Consider the following 22,296-nt stretch of genomic DNA (forward strand, 5'->3'; position numbering starts at 1 on the left):
CCCACTATACATGGATTTATTATCTCACATCATGGTCCAAGGAAAAATCTGAAGATGCCATTACGAAATGTCGTGGAGTGGATCTTAAGAATTTGGAAAGCATGGTTTCCCATCTTGAGCTCTCAAGTTCAATACCCAATTTCAACAGAGGTCAAGATTGTAAATGCCACTTATATTTTGCACAACTACATCCGATTGAGAACATTCCGGAGCTCTGTTGATGTGATATCTCTCCAATGTTGAGTTCTTAGACAAGTGAGCAGAGATATCGAGATGCATGCAAGAGATGAAGAAGACGACAATGAAAGGAACTTGAGCAGCTAATTATCAAAATAGAGCTGACCTTAATTTTGGGGTTATTTTAGCACAAATGTGGGTAGAATGCGGAAGACATTGCAATCATTTGTGTATTTATATATGCAGGTGTGCTATAAGTTTGTCTTCTCTCCATTCATCTGTATTTCATAAGACATTCGTGGTGAACTTTAGATATGGATATGTGTTTATCTTTTCCTGTGTACTCGTGTGGTTGAAATTTGATTTGTTGTTTAATGCCATCATATCTTATGTTACATAGATATAAAAACAAATTTCAACCTTAACCATACAATTTAAAAAATGCATTAGATGGGTTGTAGCAAAAAAATCTAATTCAAAATATGCATTTTGAGCATCAAATTAACGAAATACATAATAAATCAAGCAGTTTCCAACTTTCCCCTTATCAAATAGGTGAAAATAGCTGCACTACAATTTATCAAATAAGGTTCCCAATTTTCATGCATTCAATTTTCACTTTACTCTTAGATTGACTCCTAAATTCTAGAGAAGTCAGTTGGGACTTTCTCAACAAAACTGTAAAGAAAGTTATCAAACGCACCCCCACAATGTGAAGAGTGGGGGCCCCACATGTGGCATTTGGCCATGGGCCCCATGTGGACCCATACATCGCAAGTGTATTGACTCCCCTTTTTCTCTAATTAACCTTTGTCACAATATTTTTGCAAAAATATTTCTTAAAATAAATTATTTTTTACAATAATATTTTTTATAAAATAAAAAAATTTATTTAATCAAAAACAAATTTCTAAATTTAAAAATAAAAACAATCACGAGATAGGTATTACGGGCCTGGCTCCCTGCCAAGGTTTTTTATGACCTACGCCCATCAGTTTAGGTCTGGTTCACAACCGGTACTGTTATAATTCACCGTGCCTTTTGATCGTTTTTGGTGCATCCTGTTCTTGTACAATATTGTGGTTATGTTGATATCTCGTCTAGAAGCTGCAAGGAAGGATGGCCATTGGCCATTGATTACTATTTTGAGTAGGAGCCATCAATGGGCCGCCGTGCTAGCTTGCATCCATTTTATTGTTTACATTCGTTGGTTTGCTTTTTTACCCTGCAGTTTTTTCTCACTCACATGCATCGCATCATCCTGTTATCCTCGCTTGCCTTGCGAAAAATTGGTGCCACATTATATTATTTTTTCTGATCCGTTTGGGCCACTTCACATCTCCTTTCAGCCACAAAACAATGCTTACCGCTTCGTGAGTCGCATGAAAACTGAAAATACTTGATCAGTTTCTTCATCAAACTTTGACCGCGGCCCAGCCCGATCCCCATGTGGACATCCAACCTCGTGGTAATTTGTTAACCAGATTGTAACAATTGAAAACCACTAATGCAAAAATCAAGATCAAAGGAAGATCAACCATCTCAAAGATAAATGAAACTCAAAGCCTATTGGAACTCTTTTGTCGGCAACAAAAATTATGGCGATACAAATTGTGGAAGCCAAAATCCATACATATTTTCTTACAGACCTCTTTTAAAGAACTGTGAACCAAACCTTTCTTAAATACAAGTGGGTTGGACATGTCAATCTTCACAGGAGGTGGAACCAGCCCAATTGGCACCATCAATAACTCAATTGAAAACCTATGAAAATACAACGCATCTTGAAAAGCACGGACTGTACATGATTAACTCATTTTTCTCTTAATTCACATGGTAAAACAGAATAATCCTGAGCTGATCCTTCCCCATGGCCATCTTGCATGGATACAAGTTGTTGGTCATGTCCCGAATGAATGTCACATGCTCACAATAGCACATTCAAGCATCACTCCAATTGTCATCATCGCCTCCATCATCACTTCCAGCAAAGGCCTGTGTTATTCTTTGTATTAAATGAAATGCACTCATGAAACTATGGAATCACAAACTAAAATAAACAAAAGGGAAGGGAATAATGAGTTTCAAGTATATTGTATAGGACAGGTCCACAATGGTTGGATCCCATCCAATCTGGAGATGAGGGTACTTTGATATTTGTCACTTGATGCCCTATACATCGCAAGGTCGGAGAGGGATCCAACTGTAGGAAAGCAAAAGACGGCACCCACCTGGCGGATTGCATTAGCCTTCTCCAAAATAGCGGCTACATTGATGTTGGTTGTGGGGCCAGGTGACAGGTTGGGCCTTGCAGTGGTCGTGCGTCTTAAGCTGAATGACTGTCCATTTCAATTGCAGTTAAATAAGGGAATCAGCATTGCAAACAATCAATATTGGATGATATTGGATGGAATAATTAAAAACATAGACTCCAACTCAGCTAGCAAGCACTTTGTGACCAAGCTGATCCAAACATGGACAATTAAGCTTTCATGGTCATAGTAATAATCATAATATAACAAAAAGACAAAAGGGGAACAAAATTGAAAGAGAAATTATGCTTGTTTGGGAGAGCGCCCTATTAAGGACGTACTCTTCCCTTTCTCTTTTTGGCCTGGTTTTGCTCAACTTAACACAGAAACCAGTTCATTACAAAAGGAATCCTCAGCATTGACATGGAACGTGCTCAATGAAAAAGAAAATAAACCCAACCTTTGTTCTGATTTGCTCTAGCAACATAGTCCTTTCATCCAGTGGCTCACTCCTTGGAGGCTGAACTGAAGCCTCGTGCTTTTTCAGCTGTTGTGATACAAAACATGTGGAAACAGGAAGCACACAATTACCGATCCAAAATCTTTCCAATTCTATTGACTTCACATCAAAAAGAAAAGAAATGTGAAATACATAAACAGAGAGACTTACCGTGCTCTTTCCATTTGAATTTAAGGCAGCCATCAGGGCTCCTTTGGCTATGCCTTCCTCAGATTGTGGAACAGTTTTAATATCTGGAGTGTGCATACTTGCGATTGTGGAAGCATGAATAGCAGTTTCTTGTTTGTTTTCCAGCCCTGGAAGAGGCGTTTTCATAGTCCTCCATTCAACAGGAGGAAGGGGGGGAGGTGGTGGCATCTCATATGTCTCAGTTTCATAACCAATACTTTCTGGGGCAGCCAAGTTTAGTGATATTTCTTGTAGAGATGCTAAATTTACTGATGATTCTGGTTCTGAGTATCTCAGATCCTTACTTTCAGGAACCAATGTAGAATTTACAGTACCCAAATTTGCAAGAAGTTCCACTGATGATGATGACATTGAGAATGGAGACCTATTTCCATTCCCTCCATATGGACCACCAAATTCACAGTCTTCAGGGAAAGGAAGACTACTAGTACCATCTAGCCCTAGAGAACTAGATATCGATGTGTCTGATGAAACTCTACACAATCCATCATACCTCTCATCCTTACTCCCATTTGTGTCATCGCAAATCCAGCTCTCAGATTCAGACTCTTGACTAATAAGATTTACTGAGAATCCAGGGGATCGCTTGTGGAATTCCTCGGTGCTGTAGTCTTCAGAATCATATTCACTGTCTGCATGTTTTAGCACCTCTGAATCTCCATGGAAAATCTTGGATTGGGTTTCCTGATCCTTCAAAGAGAGAACCCCAAGGTCTAGGGCAGACTCTGTTTCACTAGCATCATGCAGAGGAACTGCTGGGTCAGAGAGAGAAAGGGAAGGGCATAGAGAGAGGTCTTTGATCCTCCCACCAAAACGATGCCCATCAGGAAATGACAGTTTGAATTGAGAAGTGGAAGAGCCATTCATGGGATGGAAAGAGATCTTCATGTGTTCTAATGGGGGTGAAGGCGGCCCATTATAACCAGCCTTGGATGAGAATGAATGCTGCAGTGACCAAAATTTGTCATTAGCAAGAACTTTTGAATTTGTATTTCCAGAGGAAGTCGCTGGATCAATTCGAAGAGATCCCCCCTGAAACTTCACAAGGTTGGTTTTTACATGGGCTTTAGAGACCAAATCATCAGATTGTTCGGTATGGTCAGCTGATGATTTACCTTCGAAACTGCTAGAATTTTGTAATTCAGCTTTAGAAGATACAACTGAAGCATCTACAAAATTCTCTTCACTACCATTGCTTAGTTGATTGTTAGATGGTTTGAAGCTTTTACCTTGTTTAAGCTCTAACTGCAATGCCAAATCTTCCTGACACTTTTGTTTAATTACAAAATCCTCACGGTTACCTCGGTTCTCCATGTTGGGTCTAAAGTTATAAGGGCATTCGATGAGTCGACCAGGGTTCCTTGTTTGCTCTTCCAAAGGTGCTCGTGTTGAATGTGCCATAGAGGTTGAATCTGTGTCTTGACTGCTGCATTCTGCATTATTTGTTGTTACCATGGCAGAAGCATTCGGCGCCTGATTGCCTGCATTCCCAATATTCATAGGTTTTGCAGGTTCAAGACCTAAAAGACCACCATTTGTCCATAACCTCACCGAAACAATATCAGAAAAAGATTCAGAAATACAGTTCTCTGAAAAACCAGATGCGGAAGTTTGAGTGGGCCCTTCACATGCCAAATACTGCGAGTTGCTAGTATCATGATTAGAGGGGGTATGACTACATGCCGAACCAGTCCCTAAGGGAACTTCATGGTCATCAGGTGGAGTTCTCATGGGCGATCCTAGGCTTCTAAAACTATCACCATTAGGAGAAAACCCCTGAATCAGAGATGACAGGAGCTTCATCTCCCCTTCCTTTTTGCAAGGAGGATCCATCTCGGTATCAGAATCCATAGTAGCACGTGCATCCATGTAAGTATCTGTCTCGCAGGCAGTGCCATCAGATTGGCCTTGACTTCCACTCCCTTCTTCATGTCCAGATGGTGACATAACCTGATCAACTCCATTCCCATAATTTGAAGGCCTTTCTTCCAATCCAGATAATAATAATGACTCTGAAGCATCAATCGAACTAATAGCTAGCTCAACTTCAGGTATTAAAACTTCAGTTTTCTCCTCCCACATTACAGAATCGTGGATGCTTTCCTGGTGCACTGATTCATGTGATGATCTGTTATCCTCTGCAACCATTTGGTTCAGTTCAAGAGAGAGAGTTGATGGAGTTGATGTGCTTATACGACCAAAAGACCTAATCTTTAAGGAAGGAGTAGCAGACAAGTTGGTTTCCGGTTCTTCAAGTCCAGGAGGTGAATTTGCACCAAAAATAGGTCTCACTGAGCCTGTGCCCTTAATCAGTTCAACGGACCGTGACCCATTCACCTGTTGAGGTTTCAACTTCATATCAGGAGTGGACATCCTCTCAGTCCTCGCGATCTTCTCATTGGTCTCCAAAGATGAGAAGCATCTACTGCTGCAATAGTCAAACAACAAATCATTTTGGTATCAGAGGTTAAAGCTTCATTTCCAGTATGAGATATCAACTCAATTAATGCAAATATTTTTCCAGTTGTGACTGTTGCAGTAGAACAGAATGAAATGTAGTAGGATTCAAAATTCAGAAAGCTACATTGGAAAAACAAAAATGATCGAGGCAGCTGGTTCCTGCAAATTCCTAGCTACTTGGCCCAAGGCAGGGAAGAGCTGTATTAGCTTCAGCTCACAGGGGTGTCTCATTATCTCTGACAGCAAACAGAGTGCTAGAAATCTAAAGCCTATGCGAGAGAGGGGGGTGGAAGAGGGGTACGGGGGGGGGGGGGAGGGAGGGGAGAGAGAGAGAGAGAGAGAGAGAGAGAGAGAGAGAGAGAGAGAGAGAGAGGAAGAAGGGAGAGGGAGGGGCCGCTGCCCATTGCCCTACAAGGACAGTGGATTCATTAATTGTAAAGTGGAAAAAAGAAAAAATATGAGGTTCAGAGGTGTTTATGAGTACATATAGAGATTTGCTCTAATTTATGTCAAAAGTAATTGGGGAACATTCAACATTTTGCTTAAACTGGATGTCATTTTTGCATTTTTTTTCATAAAACAGTGCTTTCCCGAAATTAGTTTTTGAACTCCGAGACATCCTTGCACTTTCCTGTTAGTAGTGTCATATGCTCAGACATACCTGGCATTGTGCTGAGAAATCGAGCCAACATCTCGGTCTTCTCCATTCCTTTCATGTTGTGCCTTCTTCTATTCACAGAGGGCAAGCAGATAAAATGCTAAAGAGCTCAATTCTCTCACACCATGAACAAATGTTGAGACCAATCAGAAAAAGAGAGAAGCAGAAGATTTTAGAAGCACTGTTTTATAACTTATAAATTGGTGAAGAAATGTTCTAATCTCTACGACTATCATTTGGTTGACTTTAATATCAGAAACTAAACTAAATAATTCAGACAATCATCACATCAAGACTTGGGTGGAAGTAGTGAAAAAGTATATGGGGACTTGTAGCCTCATTGAGGGTATGACCCTTAATAGAGCAGAATGGCAGACCAGGATTCATGTAGCCGCCCCCAAATAGTTGGGAAAAGGCTCTGATGATTATGATGATGCTTGGGTTGAAGATACAGAGAATGCTTCAACAAAGAAAACCATTAAATTGATATATAACCACTGGAAAAGTTAAACAATTATACTTCCAATATTAAATGCTAACACACTTAAGGAGTATCAAGGGTTGACCATTATATATCAAAAAAAATTAAACTTTAAAAATCTACAATAGATCATTTTTCACAAAGGTCAAAATTCAGGAAAAAACATTTGACAAGATCTTTGTGCATTTTGTGTGAGTGAAAGCCGAGGGACTTAGGAAAAGAGCCCGGGCTTAATTGGTTAGTGCTTGATGATTTGCAATGCTACGTCCTAAACTCAATTCCTACCAGGGTAGGGGCCCTCTCCCCATTGACCCACCCAAAAGAAAAAAAGCCGAGGGACTTCTAAGAAAATTTCCCATCACTTAGGCAGGAAGCCCAACTGCCAAACAAATCATCTTTTTGCCTTTATTCGCTTTCTTGGGCCTCTTTATTGCTCTAAAAGCATTCTTTATTGTATATATTCTTTGTGCAAATCTTATGTAAAACAAACTTCACTGAGCATCTTGTGCAAGTTCATTTCTATGAGAGCATTTGGACTTCAGATATTCTTTCGCTAGGATGCAGGATGAGATTAGTTAGATATTATCAGAAACTTAGATAAGCAATTTGCTCATAGATCCAAATTTATGAAACCAGAGAATCCTCAAACAGATAATCCCTTAAGTTCACATGAGAATTTCAAGTAGCCCTAGATTTGCTATCGTTCTAACCATCCCAGAACATTAAACATACGATATCCTATCCACTTATATCTGCAGATAATAATATTCAATACTAGGTTGTACCTGATCAACTGCATTTTATTTTACCTTGTTCCTATGGGCTTTCTTTTCCTTTTGGAATTTCTCTGCTTTCATAAGTTCCGAACCCACCCATTTCTTCTTAAAAAAAGATGGATCTGAATATCGCTTCAAACATGCACCAGAACCACCCGTATCAAACCTGAAACAACGACCATAATTCAGTACATATATAGAATACAACTAGCTATAATATAATGGGAAACGTAAACACAAAATACATTACCTATCTAGCAAGTATAATCTGGGAGGACCACGACACTCTTCATAGGCATCCATAATGAATCGAGGTAAGTCACCTCGAGTGAGGTGATTTTGGTCTATTTGAATTTGAGTATGCCATTCAGAACCTGCAAAAAACCTGTGTTCCGTCAAGATGATGAAACACTAAAGCACAACAAACAAAGAAAATTTCTTCCAGCAAAGCTCCGACAATGGGCATTTTTAGTCAAATTAAAGGTCATAATTTTTGTTTCTGTAACATCATTTGAACAAGAGAAGTTCTCTCACAATGTAACAATGTAAATATGAAGTAATAACTAAAACCCCAGTAACCCAAAGCATTGAAGATTGTAACAGTCAAGGTAAAGACCACGACAAGCACAAGAATCTAGAGTTCCAGATTACTTGTTGGTCTTTCATTTCAGTAATTTACAGAGAACATGAAAACTACTCTTGAAATAGAATATTTAAAGTATTTTTTTCTGGCATATCATTCATGAAACATCAAAAACACAGAGACCTTAGTCTAGAATAACACGTTATAGAGAGTTAAAAGTATCCCAGGACAGAGTCTCCATCTATGGCTTCATACTTCATAGATGCCATTGCTTATTTCTCTGAAAGGTCCATAGATACCATGGATGATGACTTCTGACAGTATCATTCTGTTTGAAGTTTAAACGAAAAACTTTCACCACAACAAAAGCAGTGAGCTTCTAAATCTAGACAGGCAAAATCTGCCCCGGAATTTGATGATTTTAATACCACCCTTCATGGCACCACAGCTTGCAGTGGCTCCAGATTTCCAAAGCCCCATCCTCCACATCAATGTATCAAACTCAGTGACTTGGGTTGGACTCGCCTGAGTCACTTGGACATGGCAGGATGCCAGCTCTGGTTGCAAAACTAGAGTCTGACGGCGTCATGGACCTTCCATATCAAATCGGCTGGTTGAGCCTCTGACCAGGCCGAGTCAGATTGCTGACTTGGGCTTGGGGACCCTGGGGAGCCCAAGCTTGAGTACATGTTTTTTATCACTGCTCTGTGTCAATTGACCAAACCACCAAGTCAAACATAAGGAGACGATGCAGGGCACAATCAGATTGGCCTACCAATATTGACAGCTAACAATAATCACTACATGCCTAAGTGATCCAGATCAGTTGAAATAACTAGGTGTATGAATGATAAATAGAATCACTAAAACTAACAGCTAAGTTCTTGCATTTTTTTGTAATCCAGTCTATTTTACCCACATGTACATTTTAGTCAATTTTTATCATAAACACCACATTTCAGATATTCACATTCTCCATTTCGACAATGGAAAGTTATTAGCATTGCTGGCTCAGATCCCCCTAAAGGATCCCAGATATTCATATTCTCCATTTCCAAACATGCTGAAATTGTACCAAATGTTATCCATATGGTTTTCCAGACATCCCAGAAAACAGAAGTCAACTTCATGGTTTTCCTAAGTAGCTTTACAAGACAATAATAACTCAAATGAATAGATATGAGCAACACATAGTTCCCAATATTGATCATACAAAGAGACCTTGGCATTCTGAATGAATTACAGCTACAAAGTAATTCCAACTAAACTATGACCAACCCACATCCAGCTGCCTGACAGAAGCAGAAAGTTATAAGATAATAAACAAAACCTAAAAGTCTTGGTAGGTTAGGCAGGTCATGGCTTTCCAAGTCCCCAACAATATATGATTATTGCAAAATCTCAGTTTAACTTCCGAAACACTTCTTTCATATCCAGGTTGCATGGTAATGAATTAATGATAACAGTGTCCATGGCAGAAGGTAAATGAACGACTAACTACCATTACACTTAGGGATGTCTTTTAGGGCATGTTTGACAACAGGAACTTCCTGCTCAAAAGCTGGCAGTTTCAGTTCACTGTAGCACTTCCTTGTTTGATAACAGGAAGTGCTACAGAAAACTTACTTTATGAAGTGTTGGGTTCTCAAAAAATCTGAATATAAGGCTTCCATCCCCCATAAGTCTACTCCTGCTATTTTTTAGTAAGCATGGCTCTCGCCTTCTTTTTCCCTTCCCATGTACTTTATCTAACTCCCCTTACTCCTTCTCTCTAACTATGCCCTTTTTTCAAATCCTCTCTCTAACCATGCCATTCCTCTCTCCAACTTTTTCTCTAACCGTTCCCTTTATCTAAGATTCTAACTCCTTTCTCTCTCTAAGTGTATCCTTTCTCTCCAATACATTTTTCTCTCTAACTCCTCCCTCTTAAACCATGCATGGCTCTCCCTAATTTACACCAACCATGCCTTATTTTTTCTAGCCGTTCTCTTTCTCTCTCTGAATCCTTTTTCTAGTCATGCCTCTTCTCTAACACTCCAACTCCTTTATTTCTCTAATCATGCCATTTCTCTAACTCTCCTTTAACTCTTATTCTCTCTCTAACCCTGTCCCTTCTCTCTCTAAGCTCTCTCTCTCTAATCATGTCCTTTTTCTCTCTAACTCCATTTTCTCTCTTAATTTTCTAACTCTCTCTAACTCCATTTTCTCTCTTAATTTTCCAACTCTCTCTAACTCCTGCCATTTTCTAACCATGTCCTTTTTCACTAAGTCCTCTGGCCCTTTGTTTCCCCTTTCACTCTCTAAATGTGCCATTTCTCTCTCTAACTGTGTCTCTATCTAAATGTGCCATTTCTCTCTCAAACTGTGTCTCTCTCTAAATGCTATTTCTCTAACTGTGCCCTTTCTCTTCTATAGTATCTCTTTCTGAAGCCTAATCGCTGTTGAACTTTGTTTGATCACTATGAGGTCTGATTTCTATATTTGAGAACTTCCAAACAAGTTATCCAACAAGTATTCCAGAAATTCCAGATATCAGCAGTTCCAACTTCCATGAAACTAGAACTTCCCGGTTCAGCTACACAACACGCACTTAGGATACCAGTTTTTCCAATCACGACACCCAATCCTCTACCATCATAAGTTAAACCAGTGCAATAAGGCCCTAATGCCGCACACAATCAATACTATACATCAGTTAAAAAGCACCAGTGGAGCAAATCCCACAAAATTCCAAAGTTACATGCCCAAGTGCAAGAACAATATTGGGATGCGAGGCCACTAGGAAGGGCTTGTGCTTGACCCACACTTACCAATCCAGAACAAAGAAAAAGATAAAATAACAAAAAAGGAAATCCTATATCTAGGTTGCAAACACATGAAGAACAATGAAAACAATTGATGACATGAAACGCCTATTGTATATTTGGCGACAATGAATGTCTCTAATATAAGATTTAGGACTTGGGACTCACTAAGTCATCTTGGTTCAGGCATCCCTGACTCATAAAACATGAAGACTCCCCAGTAGCTAGAAACAGGTCAGTCTTATAAAACTTGTCGAGATTTTCACCAAACACGAGAGTCCCAACTCATATCCAATTTTTTAAAAAATATCAACTATGTTAAGAATAATGAAATTTTAACTAGATAACACTTACCTTGTCAATCCAGATTGTGACTAAGCTGAGTCCCAAGAGTCAGCCCAAGTTTTTCAACATTGACAATTCATATAAGACAAGCATGCTAAGTCTCTAATTAACCATAGTTCACAGTCAATACGGAATGATAAAGTTCAGAATTTGCAGCATTTCCCACATAAGAAAAATCTCACTACGTAAAGAAACAGAACTCTGCTCATATTGCATCGCTTATCACAATGGCAAGGAATTAAATTGGGGCCTAATGTGACATGAAAAAATGGAAAGGCTAAATAACCAGAAAATGTCCAATTTATTAGCTGCCAAAAAAGAAAAAACAAATCCACACACCAAATCAGTTGAAACAAAACTTCCAAATTAAAAAAGAAAAGAAAAGAAAAGTTCTTGTGCAAAAGATATAAGGAGTCATGCAAGAAATGGAAATCTCTAAAAATTGGCCTTTTTCCCATCCCAAGAGAGTTACCTTTTGAATAAGCACACTGTATATGGGTTTTTTTACTCAAAATGGATTTCTCAACAGATGGAATCTCCGCCTCTAAGTATTCTAAACGAATCATCATGTTATGGCCCCTTGCAGCTACAGCCATCACTTGCTCATGTAAGTCATGGAAAATCTCTACAGCAAACCTAAAGCAAGGCAAATTATCAGTTCCAGGGTAGATTTATGCATGATATCATGAAAGAAAAAAATAGAAAACTATGCTAAAATTGCATAGGAATGGCTATTATTCAGGGGATTGTATACTATAAGACCATTATCTTTCTTACAACGAGGTCACAATTACTCCCAACCATTAGATGTCAAATTTAATGGCTTGGGATGTGTCACGATGTTCAAATTTTTTTTTTGAACTTTGATTCTAGTCCATGACATTTTTACGTTCACCAGATTTAAAATCTGACAGACAAGAGTGACTGTCAAAAAAGAAGTATATGGTCTCTTTGTATACTTTTCCATTTTTAATAATTAAAATCGCTAGAAACAATAAGCAATGAAGCATCAGCAGAGATAGAGTTGCTCCTGCCATTATAGGTTTTGTATTCGAGGATGAGAAAAAATACAGATTGATCATGGCAGGTGAAAAATGTGAAGAACTAGTATTTTTTATTATTTATTCTGATTTATTTATCTCTTTCGAGGTAGCTTAGCCACGATGAATGTTTTGAAGAGGCATTCAATGCCCTAGTCACCAAGTCAGCAGTCCAAAAGCTAAAATGAGATTGTGTTTACTCATTAGTAGTTTAAAGTAGAAAAATGTGGGAAATGAAATGAGTGCCTAAATATTTTCCCATAATTTGAATGAGAATATAATAAAAGCACCTACAAAACACCATATCTAAGAAATTCAAATAAAAAATTCACTGTTCTTCACACTATTGAGATCTTGGATCCTAATCAAAGGAGAGGCCTCACTAAGAAGGATCAGACTACATGCAGGAATAAGACCCAGATAGTGATAACCCATAGTCATATAAACAATCATAACAATGCAAATACAACTATAACATCATGTAAGCCAACTTAATAATGTAAATACAACCATAACTATGGCGATCAAATTGATGTTGTGGACCCTATTATATAAATTATCATATTTTTCTCCTCAATTGATTTCAAGGACATTCACATTGTCCTTGGGAATGGGCTTGGGGCATCCGAGGTTTGGGGGGCAGCTGCCTCAATCTAACGTCCCAAGTTCCATTTCCATGGTTAATAATTCAAAAAAGAAAAAGAAAAAAGGGAACGATAGATTCACATTGTCCTCAAGCCCCTATAATTGCCTGGCTCATGGGAATATTTAGGCTGTCCTATTAGTAAAAACTTTCTTGACGAGTAAAATTGTAAAGAAACATATTTTAACATTATGTTCCATTGATAAAGCATGCAATCATTAGGCCCTTGTACATACTTAGCAAGGGGGGTTTGGGGTTGGTGGTGGTTGGTTTAAGGAGGAGGGGAGATGGGTGTGTGAAGGAGAGGAATGCTTCACGAATGATACTTTAGACAATTAGACAACATTACATTCCCATCTATTGTATTACTTGCAAGCCCAAGATTTAAGTCTAGTGAGAGGTCATTGTTGGCCAATGTGACAATCAGGAGGCTACTTTTGGCTTCTTTTCGGAGTGAGTTTTTCGAATTTTCTTCAACAACTAGCCCTCAACACAAAAGGATAAGTGGTTTGGTGCAACTTTTCCTTTGGTCACCATCCTACAAGTTACAGCCATCTTTCTCAGGTTCGAAAACATCACTAAAATGGAACCATAGCCCATTTACGACCAACAAATTTAACATAACGCTTCTCAAACATAAAATATCATGCAAACTACAATCGCCAAAAAAAAAAGAACTGCATCTTTTTACTAAGTTGCAATATCCATATGATCGATTTCTATAATGGAATTTCACAAAAGTGTGCTAACAATTACCAAAATTGAAAATGTCAATCAAATCTGCTAAACTCTTATTAAACCAACACATTTGTTGTTTTTAGAATCATACATCAAAACCAAAATTCTTAGCACGGGAGAAAAAGCTCAAGTAATACGACATGAAAAAGGGCAATTCCAAGCCATTATTCAACCTTAGATTTACCGTTTCATTTGTGACCACCATTTGTAAACTAATCCAAAAGGAAAATTCTTCATAAACGAGCCAAAATAGGGATATCATCCTGATTTGGAGCTTGCAGACTCCATCAAACCAACAGGAAAGTAAAATTCTAACCGTAAATTCTATGAAGTTCTCAAATCTCACAAATCGAACTGAGATTTCCACATGGGTCATCCTACATTGGAGTTGACAGACCAAATTAAGAAAAACCGAAAACGAAATCAACCAAGTTCGCCAATAATAACAACACAAAGAACAAAAAGGGTGAAAACAGCGAACTCACTCGGCAAGATCACCGAGCTGGCGCAATATACCAACCAGACCTGCAACCGCAACGCCTTCGAGCAGAGCAGGGGAATCATCTTTCTTTGCAGACCTGTAAATTTCTGGATCCCCCAATCCATACTCGTTTCTCACTTGATACCTAACTAAAGGCATTTCTTCTTCTTCTAATTCCTCCTTTATGGCAAGAAGAGAATGGAAATTACAAGCTCTCTAAGCATTCGCATATTACATGAACTGAAGCATGAAAATTGAAGCTCCAAACCAGTAACACAGATAGAGAGAGAGAGAGAGAGATTTGTTGAAGAAGAGATAAGGTTGATGAGAGAGAGTGTGTGTGTGGGCTTTGAACTGCCTGAGTGCACAAGGCTAGACATTGCCAACTCTGCAAGAAATACTCAGAGATATCATAATGAAAGGCAAAACTTAGTGTAAAATTCCAATTTTAGCCTCAACCAACTGCCGTAAGGACAGTATGGCTGGGCATCTTTCCTCCCTCATTCCAGACGTAAAATTAATTCACAATATAATAATAAAGCAAGGTTAGTTGTATTTTGCAGACGTAAAATTAATTCCCAAAATAATAATAAAGCAAGGTTAGTTGTATTTTGTAGATTATTTTTAAGGAAGCAGTTTCTATGCGGCCAAGCCCGTATTTGTAGAAATGCTGGCCACCTAATACATCTATTTTTCATATGGATTTTAAGACTTAATTTTTAAAGACACGTAATCTCTAACATGGAGATCATAAATACAAAAAAAAATAAATGAAAAAACTAAAAATAATAATTTTTAATAATAAAACATTTGGACCGTTAATTTCCATTGTTTTTAAATGGAACACCTACTTGCATCCATCTTTAAGATAGATGCTTTATACTTGTTAGACCGATGCGGTCCAGCCCGCATGAAATAATTTTTTTTATTTTAATTCATCATATACCTTGGAGATAAACATTTGATGCGGCTTTTGACAAAAAGTGCAGTTTGTATAGAGTCAAGGCTCTAAACAATCAAAGTAAATCTCACATTCAAATGCTGTCGAGAAATGTAGTTTAAATATTGAAAATCTTTGTGATGGCCCTAAAATATATTTTCATCTTCTAATTATAAAATTTAAAACTTCAAAAAAGTGTAGATCAAGCATATCTATGAAAACTTTAAAATTGACGGTCCAAAAATACGTTACAAGATGCACTATTTCCAAAACTTGAAATCCATGTTTTTCTCATGTCCATGCATCTTGATGTCGAGATAATCAACTTGAGGATATTTGGGTATCAAAAGAACCTCTTCTAGTTAAATTTTTTAGGTGGGTTCTAATTTGATTGTTTAGAGCCTCGGCTCTATATAAATGTTTTCTTTTGACAAAATGTACCAAACCGACATCTATATTCAAGTTATGCCAGTCCGACACATTTTGTGTCAGGCTGACTTAGAGAAAGAAAGTGGAACCGTGATAAAAAAAGATAAAGGTAAATTAAAAAATGGGTATTTTGATAAAAAAAAATCACTTTTTTTTAATTTGGAAGTAGATAAAAAATAAACAATAATAGGGTTAATAGTGTGGTGTAAACAATATTGAGAAAAACAATACCTAAAAGGTACAGGGGTGTCCATAATTTTTTTCTATTTTAGACCCTCTATGCCCTTAAACTTTTTTTTTTCAAAAAGAGCAAACCCATCATTTGGTTACTATTATTTTAATAACTACACCTTTCCTAACATTTATTTTAACATGAAAGGGGTAGTCGTGGAAGAAAGTAAAAGAAAAGACATTAGAAAAATAAGGTGGTTGTTACTTTAAATAAATAAATAAAATAAGATGATATGTCAAGTTGAAAGAGTTACATATTGCAAAAATAAAATACTCCAATAAATTTCATTTTTGTGAATAAATTTCATGTGTTCTTGTTTTTTAGCTGGACTTTTGAGAGGGTGGGTACTCTACTAGAGAAAAGGTCGACATCATAGACAATGTGTTTGGTATGTAGATAAAGACCCTAAGTCAAATGCATTTCTAATCCCCCTCAAAAAGCTCTTGTGAGAGCAATAGGAGTCCTTTTAGGGCATCATTTTTTAGGTCATAATATCGTCAATCTAGCCACTAACTCGAGGGAAAAAAATTTAATCACATTTTACTTTATGTTGAAAAAATAACATTTTTCAGGTTTCAAGAAAGAAAAAGTTTATATAAGGTCTGAACCTTATTCATGTAAGGTGCACTTGAAAAATCTTCTAGAAAACATATTTGGACATTAGAAAAACTTTCCAATTAATCTTCTGGATCTCATGATGTATGGCTATGAAGAAAATAAAAAATTTAAATATTAAAATAATGTATTTTGTAACAAGTTATATAGATCGTCTATTTTTAATATTATCTAGTATTTGTGGATTTTCTGGATTTATACTATTTTTGAAAGTTTAAATTTCATAACTAGTGATGAAAATAAATTTTCAAGCTATAATAAGGTTTCCAACGCCAAAGCTAAATCTCGAGACGAATTTTCGAGGTGCACCTTACATCTATAGACTATAGCATAACGACGGCACCTTATATAAACCTCATACTTTATTTAAAATCTCAAAATTAGTTTTTTCTAAATAACAATCCAACTTTATTAAATACACCCCAAATTTTAAGACCAAAATTCTCCTAAATAGCTCTTTTGCTCTCCCCCCCCCCCCCCCCCCCCCTCCCCCTCTTGTTGTGCTCTAATACTACTTGTTGTGCGCAGAAGCTCTTTAAACTGATGGGTTAATATTTGACAAATAAAGTATGAGAAATAAAACATGAAACGCATACAACACGAACACAAATATTTATGTGGTTCACCCCAAAAGGGCTACATCCACGGGCACGACAAACTGAAATCTACTATTTTAATGAAAGTTAGATCAAATATTTTGGAACAAACCTCGATAAAATATCCAAGTCGAGCAAACCCTTTTCATCCACTCTTTCCCCTTCAGACAACCATTACCAACAATACCAGATAGAGACGTGATAGCAATGAGAGACTTACTTTTTTTGTAACTAAAAGAGGAACAACCCTAAATCTCTATGGGAACCACTTCTCTAAAATAAACAAATAAACATCTCAATCTTCGGGGGGTCAAAAAGAGATGCCATCACAAGGCTCTACCTCCCTCCCTCTCTCTCTTTAGAGGAACCACCATTCCCATATGGTGATTCAAATTGGGCACACAAAATCTCTACACTTTCATCCCATATATAATATTAAGAGTCCACACAAAATAAGAAATTTCCTATTGATATAACATATATCTCAAAAGACCAACACATATCCATCATAGTGTTTTAATTTTATCACATTTCTATTTCTTTTAGGAAACTTATCAATATCAATCCCACAAATTATGAAAATATCGCAATTCCACATAATATGGATCAATCTTAATCGATCTCACAAAATATAGGATTTCTTTATGTGGGTCATTTTGGATAGCACCAAATCAAACACTCCCAAAAAAAACCAAAAAAAAATATGTTATTTTTGGATTTTAATATGTTTCCAAATCGTAGATTCAACCAATCTGGATTGACGATCCAACATGGATCTGTCAAATGAATGATCCATCCCCCCATTCCATGTTTCGAACCAGTGCTTTTGAGTGATAACTATGATCTAATTAAATTGATGTACAACCACAAAGATGTACAATGAACAACGAAATTGCAAAATGAAGCATATCTAGCCATGTCATTTAAAAGTTGCAAACTCCACATCAACGAATTGTACGCAATTCTATTCATCACTTGATAAAATTGGCTGAATCCCCCTCTCTATGATCACTCTATTGTGAGATTGAGCAAGCACAATGCACCATTTTTTAGTTCCTGAAGCTCAACTTAATTAGCTGAGCAAGGGGCTTGCATAAGAAACTATCTTTTTGCCATGGTGATCTCTCATAAGAGCATTCACTCTACCTGGCTGATGATCGCCTATAGAACTTTCATCAAAATTTAGTTTCATTCAAATCAGAGATGGAGACTGCCACTAATATGATTTCACTATCCTTTCGGCCCTAATCACTACAACCTCATATAAGTTATTAACGCCATCATCATTTGAAATCTGAGGTAACTCCTTCAAATAGAGGCCACTATTTTGGATTTCTGCATCAAACACAAACACATCTCTCTCAATTTACTTCCACTCCGGCGAGCAGCTCGCGTTGTGTATGCGTAGTGATGTTGCTTATGCGTGTGCTAGTTATCCTTCAATCCATTTATAGGGATGGCAATAGGTCGGGTAAATACGGTCCAGCTCTGCCCCAACTTAGTCCTAACCAGATTAGGTAACACCCAGACCCAGATCAAGAAATTATAAAAAAAAAAAAAATTTGTTTTATATTATTTAATATACATATTTTAAAATTTTAAATATTTTAGACTAGGCCTAGACCCTATCCAACCCAATAGGTCCATACCAAAACCCAGACCCGAACACAATCCCTTGGGTCCAAGTTTTGGACCCAGACCCAATGAGGGTTGACCCGCTGGGTCTGTCCATTTAATGATTATGCCAGGAAAAAGGGCACCTTAGGTTTTGCAGCCTTTCATTTTCTTGGAAGCTTCATGTATGAGGAATCACACGAGACTTTAGTTTTGACCCTTTTTGATTGATTGATTGAACTTTACCTTTGGTTGTTATAGTGGGCGAGCTCCGTTGCAGAGATCCCCACTTGTCTTTGATGTTTCAACTGTCCCTTTTTAACCTATGTCCACCATTTTATTTCAAGGAAAATTGTTTCATGACTCCGGGGACGCATTTTTACATCTGCACCCCCAAGTCATAAGGCATGCATCTTAAAGATGGATGCAAATGGGTGTATCTTTTAAAAACAGTTGAAATTAACGGTCCACGTGATATTTCATATAATTATATTTTTATTCTTAAAAATTTTATTTATTTTGTTCCTGCTCATGATCTCTATGTTAGAGATCACATGTCTTTAACAATTGGGTCCAAAAATCCATCTCAAAAATGAACTATTAAAAGGGCACTCATTTTTATGCGGACTCACATAAAACTTGCCCTTAGTTCAATCAAATAGCGGGTGTGCATTATAATACGGCCGCAGCTTTGTACTCGAAATCTCATATAGAAATTAAATCCTTATAATGGCTTTCAAGACTATTTCTGTCCTTGAAATTTGAAGCTTCGAAAAGTACAAATATGGTGGAGCCATGATACCTAATGTCCAAAACATATGTTACAAAAAGGTTATTTGATGGACTTAAAATTTAATTTAATTTTTTTTTAATTCATAATTATCGAGATCGAAATAATATATTTATGTATTTACACGAATTTTCCAACAAGATTTGAGGTGGCACTTAAGAATAAGGCTCTAAACAATTAAATTAAAGTGCAACTAAAAAATCACATTGTTTCAATGCTAAAAAATGCTCAATTTGATCATCTCGACATCAAGATATATTGACATGAAAAAAAATAGATTTCAAGTCTTACAAATAGTATATTATCTAGACCGTCAATTTCGAAGATTTTCAAGCGTTCATAGATTTGCTCAAACCGCACTATTTTTTAACCTTTAAATTTTATAATTAGAGATAAAAATAAATTTTTTGGCAGTAAAAAAATATTTTTTATATTAAAACAATATGTTCCGATACTATTTGAAAGTACACCTTACTTTAATTGGTTAGGGCCTCAGCCTTATACAACCCACACCCATAAATAAAGGAACTGTTTTATCCACCAATATTATTTTTTAATTTTTTACCACCTAAAACATGGTTGGCAAAACCATGTTAAGCAGTTTGCCTATGGTAGTCAACATTTCCAAAAAGAATCGTGCGTTTAAAACATGGAGGAGGGACCACCGCCAACCATATGAATGGACTGTCACTGAGCAACGCGACAAGAGCGTGCAAATATAACCATTTGATGATAAATGGGTCTCACATAGGCATTTGTTGCCCCCAAGTTTTATAAATAATGAAATATATACTTTGCAAAATTTTAAAATTATATATATCCACAAGAGGAGCGCATCATCGTGCATTCACTCCCTCCTCTTAAAATCCATTTAAAAGTATTTTTAAGACTTCAAATTTTAGTTCATCAAAATAAATAAATAAAAATAAATAAGAAATAGGAAAAAGTTTATATAAAGTGTAAATTTTAGGGAAATTTTCGTATAGAACCCTAATTTCTTATATTATTTCATGATAAACACTCATTCCGTTTTTTTTTCAACTGACATAATAAAGTCCTTAAAGATTCCACCATACCCTGTCATCTCTTATCTCCCTCTTTTATTGACTTTTGATCATAAAAAATTAGTCCCAACAAATTTTTTATACCATTTCAACCAAAAAACTTTTTTTAATAGGTGAAAAGGAAAAAATAGGCTTAAAAGACTTTTTGGGATAAAATGGTACAAAAGATTTGTTGGAGCTAATTTTTATGGTCAAAAGTCAATAAAAGAGGGAGATAATGCATGACGGTTATGGTGAAAGCCTTAGAGATTTTTTTATGCCGCTTGAAAAAAAAACGAAACAAAGGCCTACCATGAAATAATATGAAGAATTAAGATTCTATACGAAATTTTCCCTAAATTTTATCCTATTTGAGTAAGGTGCACTTCAAACCCTCTAGAAGAATATCTGGATATTAAAAGACCCTCTAATTGACCACCTCAAGCTCGAGATGTATGGAAATGAAAAAAAAAAAAAATTCAAGTTCTAAAAGTTTATAACAAGTTTTCTTAATTGTTTATTTTCAAAATTTTCAAGTGTTTATAGATATGCTTGACCTGTACAATTTTAAAATTTTAAATTTCATAACTAAGGATGGAAATAGATTTTCAAGGCATCATAAAGTTTCCAAGAGCTACATCTCCCGCCAAAATTTAGAGGTGCGCATAACTTCATATAAACTTCATGCAAAGAAATATTATATGCACCCTATATCTACCTGAAAATAAATGTTTTAAGATTGAACAAAACCAGTTTAAGTTTTGTACTCTGAGATCTAAGTATTTAGGAAAACAATCCTTTTTTTCTCAAAAATACTCTTTCAATTATGAAATGCTTTAGATAAAAAAGATCCTCCTAAATAAGGTTTGTTTGCAGTTGAACAGGGTACTCTTATAAACGCTAAGCATATATTTTAAAAAAATAATTTGGTTTTCAAGTCTTAATTAGCTAGACCTAGCTGCCCATGAAATAGACACCTTTAACTCTCCAAACCCACCCCCCCCCCCCCCCCCCCCCTCCCCAAAAAAAAACAAAAAAACAAAAAAACAAAAAAAAAAAAAAAAGAAAAAAAAAAAGAGGGAAAACAACCATCTTGCAAGGACAATTTTAAATTTGAAAAAAATTTATATAAGGTTGCAACCTTAAAATGTAGGATTATAGATGCGCTTAAAAAATCCATCGAAAAAGTTGTTTTAATGTTAAAAACCATCTAATTGATCATCTCGACATCGAGATATATGAATATGCAAGAAAAAAACAAAAAACAATTTTGTGCCATAAAAAAAATGCATCTCACAACCCATTATCTAGACCGTCCATTTTCAAAAAATTTCTATATTTATAGATCTACTTGATTTTAACCATTTATAGAATTTAAAATTTTATAATTGGATATAAAAATAAATTTTCAGATAATCCTAAGAATTTTTTATACCTAATTACTTGTTATGATAAAATTTGGAGGTACACCTTAATTGGATTGTTTAAAGTTGCAACCTTATAGAAACCATACCTTTTTTTTGTGGCTTCTTTACCGTGCCAAAGAGATGTGCCAAAAATTCTGAAAATTGGGGAAAAGCCCAAGGCCCCAAAAATAGGATGAGCAAAGCATTTCCTTGGAAAAAGTGCCAATTGAGTCGCATCTACATGACTCGGGTCTAGGTCTAAATTAAAAAATGGACTATATACAGATCGAACAGGGAAAGCTCAAAATGACTCTCTGACTCTCTCTCTTCGGTCCATTCATATTATATTATTATTATTATTTTATTGAAATTGTTTACAAGGAGACAATTTATTTTTTTAATCAAAACGAGTAGTTGTAAGAGTATCGTCGGATCCTTCCTGAAACATAACCTAGAACCAGGTCTCCATAATCTAAGCGAACTT

General features: G+C 36.4%; 1 protein-coding gene across 12 annotated transcripts; it reads right to left on the minus strand.

Annotated features, from left to right (window-relative positions):
- Positions 1–1,755: 1,755 nt before the first annotated feature.
- Positions 1,756–14,550, minus strand: WAVE2 (SCAR family protein). 12 transcript variants are annotated; one of them, XM_088866507.1, is made up of 10 exons: positions 14,152–14,516; positions 13,851–14,043; positions 11,718–11,881; positions 7,764–7,887; positions 7,547–7,679; positions 6,260–6,324; positions 3,100–5,566; positions 2,890–2,976; positions 2,409–2,516; positions 1,756–2,172 (listed from the first exon to the last, which is right to left on the minus strand). In XM_088866507.1, exons 2-10 carry the CDS (start codon positions 13,901–13,903, stop codon positions 2,119–2,121), a joined length of 3,255 nt encoding a protein of 1,084 aa, XP_088722633.1. In that variant the 5' UTR covers positions 13,904–14,043; positions 14,152–14,516; the 3' UTR covers positions 1,756–2,118. The 12 variants fall into 12 exon arrangements, with proteins under 12 accessions (XP_088722633.1, XP_020527891.1, XP_088722639.1 ...); XM_020672232.2 differs by having other exon boundaries at positions 6,260–6,327; XM_088866513.1 differs by having other exon boundaries at positions 6,260–6,327; positions 7,764–7,898.
- Positions 14,551–22,296: the final 7,746 nt, after the last annotated feature.

The sequence above is a fragment of the Amborella trichopoda genome, chromosome 1, assembly GCF_054954075.1.
Source record: "Amborella trichopoda isolate Santa Cruz 75 chromosome 1, AtrichopodaSantaCruz75HAP2 v2.0, whole genome shotgun sequence".
Classification (NCBI taxonomy): domain Eukaryota; kingdom Viridiplantae; phylum Streptophyta; class Magnoliopsida; order Amborellales; family Amborellaceae; genus Amborella; species Amborella trichopoda.